The sequence below is a fragment of the Egretta garzetta genome, unplaced genomic scaffold (assembly GCF_000687185.1).
Source record: "Egretta garzetta isolate BGI_Z169 unplaced genomic scaffold, ASM68718v1 scaffold241, whole genome shotgun sequence".
NCBI lineage: Eukaryota > Metazoa > Chordata > Aves > Pelecaniformes > Ardeidae > Egretta > Egretta garzetta.
The window spans coordinates 1,133,011-1,136,457 of record NW_009258675.1 but is presented as its reverse complement, the minus strand read 5'-3'; the positions used below and the strand labels follow the sequence as shown (position 1 = coordinate 1,136,457).

The 3,447-nt window shown below is 41.5% G+C and overlaps 1 protein-coding gene across 1 annotated transcript in view; it reads left to right on the top strand.

Moving 5' to 3' along the window:
• Positions 1–548: 548 nt before the first annotated feature.
• Positions 549–3,447, top strand: part of POLR1A (RNA polymerase I subunit A) — a 44,553-nt gene continuing 41,654 nt past the window's right edge. Inside the window, exons 1-4 of the mRNA XM_035888644.1 lie at positions 549–595; positions 907–1,111; positions 2,872–3,021; positions 3,112–3,219. Of these exons, the coding sequence (XP_035744537.1) occupies positions 549–595; positions 907–1,111; positions 2,872–3,021; positions 3,112–3,219 (510 nt within the window). The remainder of the gene's footprint in view (positions 596–906; positions 1,112–2,871; positions 3,022–3,111; positions 3,220–3,447) is intronic.

Below are 3,447 nucleotides of genomic sequence, written 5' to 3'. Positions count from 1 at the left end.
GCGGGGTGCGTGTGTTCCCTGTGTGGGACTGAGGGGGGCAGGGGAGGGTCTGTGAGGAGGCAGGGAGTTGGCCCCGGTCCTCTGAGGAGAGCCCCTCGCTGACAGTGGAGACGGGGGAGAGGATGGCCTTGTCCATGTCCATATGCTGGCAGAGGCTGCAGGGTGCAGCAAAAACTAATTTTGGGAGGGCGAAGGCTGCACCCCTCTTGGAGGGCTTCCCCTGAGGGGGTGTGCTGGCTTCCCCCCACCCCTCGCACCTCAGCACCAGCAGGGCCTGGCAGAGCCTGGGGAAGCCCTGTGCTGGTAAGGTTGGGCTTGTTCCTCGGTGGGCATTGCTCTTGGAAACCTGGCCAGGGGTCTGTTCCTGAGTGCCCTGCACAGAAGAGACCTCGCTCGTTTCAGCAAGAGGAAAATGTTCAGATATTTTAGCACCAGTGTAAGTACTGCAGAGCTGACATCTTTGTTGCAGAGGGGTTTTTTTCAGCTTTTTCTAGCAAGTCTCTCCTGGACTTCTAGAGAGCTGTCAGCATTTCTTTAGCATTGGTGTGATGTTAGCATTGTGTGTAGTCAAGGATGTAAGGCTTTTGCCATCTAGGTATTTTCATTGCTTTTATACCTCTCCTGCTGCTTGAGAGGACACGCAGACAAAATTACCTGACTTCTTAATACAATGGCTGAAGACGTAAAAGAAATATTTACTGTGGTATGAATGATTGTACTTAAGCAATTAAGTCAATGATACAGAAATACATGCCCGTTGCATGCACAAAGTACCCTCAAAAATATATTTTCATCAATAAAAAGAAATCATATAAATACTAAATGTCAGTGCTAGTTGTACAGTTCAAGTGCATATCATGTGACTGTTTGCTGCCACTGATTTTTGTTCTCTTCTTTCAACTTCAGGAAACTGAGTGTAAAACCCATAACAAATCCTCAGTATTTGGATAATATGGGGAATCCAGCCATTAATGGATTGTACGACTTGGCTTTGGGACCTCCAGACTCCAAAGAAGTGTGTGCAACTTGCATGCAGAACTTCAGCAACTGCCCTGGTCATTTTGGCCATATAGAACTGCCTCTGACTGTCTACAACCCCCTGTTTTTTGATGTACGTATGCTTAATTATTGTCTTGCTGGTGAAATGGGTGATGGTGCTCAAGCTGTCGTACAGTTTGTCGTCCTTCAAAATAGTAAAGGTGCCAAGATCTGTTTTCTCTCTTAAGTTTAAGTGTAATAATAGCAAATGTAGTAGAAAAGGTTTGCTGTGTCATGATAGTTTAATACAAATACACTACTTAGATTTTTGTAACATATACACTTTCTTGTGACTATTTTATTCAATATTAACAAAAAAGAGAGAGGGAATGTTGATCACTAAACTATATGACCAGCTGCAGAGTCTCATGCCTTAATTAAATGGATGGCACAGTAAAAACTATTAGTTGTTTCCTTTAAACTGCTCTTACATACTTACATGAACAGCCACCTACTTTTATCCTAGGATCTCCAAGTGCTTCCTGGACATTCAGGGCTTATTTGAGCTCCAAATAGCTGTGTTTTTACATTCTGCCCAGTACGTCCTCTTATTCCAGAATAATTTATTCTGGAAAACTGGATCAATGTGGTTAAGATCCAGTAACCTAGCCAGCAGTATAATGAGTGACGTAACGCTTATGACAAGTAAATGGAAGAATGTAGTGTTCTAAGTTTGGTGGCAGCAGGGAGTTGAAAAATGCTAAACAATATAGAAATCCATCAGTTTTCATAATTAGATTTCTTGCATCTGGAAGTCAGACATGTGCTTCCCATAGCTTTACAACCGTTGAATGTACATGATATGTGGGCTACCTAATGTCAAGTGGAGATTTGACTTGGTGTGCATCTTTCAGGGCAGGTGTTCCAAGCTTGCTTTGAAAGCTACTCATGATGGGCAGGCTGCGTATTTCTCAGGGCTTCATGTGGGTGTTTTTTCAAAGGGCCATCTTTTATATTTGAAAGAATTCCTGGCAGTAAGGGTAGGATTTGTCTTATTTTGATCTTCTGAAAGTTAGATGTATAATGTGATTAGTACTTTTTAGCCCTTTCAGGAGGCTGAGGGGCAGGGCTGTTTGCAGAGGAAGATTCATCTAGCCTATAACAGGAACCTGAGCAGGGACAAATTTCCCTCCTGAGGTGCTAGTCTTGTTTACAGTAGCTGGCTCCTGCATAGGCTACTAATTGAGACTAAAAACTTCACTTGTAGATGACTGAAGTTAGATGAGGTCCATCCCACTTCTAGTCTTGTCCCAGCTTTGAAGTAAAATACTTCTGTTTGATCAAGGAGTGAAACCAGGGAGCAGTAATTCCTAGCCTTCAGGTGACTGGTGCTGTGTGCAATGAGAAAGAGTTGTGTGCAGAGCTGTGCTGAATAATAAAAAATGCTGATATTTTCCTGAAGCTTGAGGAGAACGTGGTTGAATGAAGAATCTTGAGGGACGTTGATAGGACTTTCATTTTACTCCTGTGGAATTTTGGGTACCACATTGTCCTTCATGGGACAAGTTGTTAGAAGCTGTAATCACAGTGTAAGAGCAGCCTTGGTCCCAGAGTTGCTGTAGATATGACAGGTTTTTCCTCTTGAACCCTGTATCTGTTATGTAGATGGCCTGCAGATAGTTTGTCTACAGATCATGCTTTCCTTATGATTTTGTGTGGTGAAAGAAATTTTTTTTTCAGTCCAGTTCTTTAAGATTAAAATTAACAATTAATCTAATTTCTCAATTATAGTAGCACTTTCTTTAAGTTCAAACAAGTCTGTCTACTTCCTTACCATGCAAGCTAGTAAACCTACCAGGATAACCTTTTTATTTCCCCCCTTTTATTTCCCAGAAATTATACCTTCTAATTCGAGGTTCTTGTTTGAACTGTCACATGCTGACATGTACTCGAGCTGTGGTTCACTTACTGCTAAGTCAGCTGAAGGTTCTGGAGAAAGGGTTGCTTCATGCCGTCCATGATCTTGAAGTCATTCTGAACAGGGCAAGTATTGTGTATTTCTCCATTCCTTTTTGAGATGATAGTCCTGTAACTACAGAGCTATCCCAATTTCTTTTATTCTGTTTCTTTTAGTTTTTAGAGCAATGTGCAGATGCAACAGGTTCAGAAATTGAAGAAGAGTTAAATCGCCATGTTCAGGAAATACTCCAAAGTCATCAAATAAGAGATGAGTGTTCGAATGTAAGTACAATCAGTGCTTCTCCTGAGATCTCAGGTTTTGTCCTCCTAAAATAGTAGCATGCAGAAGAAAGTCTGTCCTTGACTCTGTAGGCTCTAGATTTTGTCCTAGAGTTCTGAACTGCATTGTATTTAGAGGGTTTTCTGGGTGAAATGTCTGAAATTAAGCTTAAAAAGATTTTATTTCCTGTTAGTATAACTATTAGTTTTCTGGAAAATATACTTTGTGTA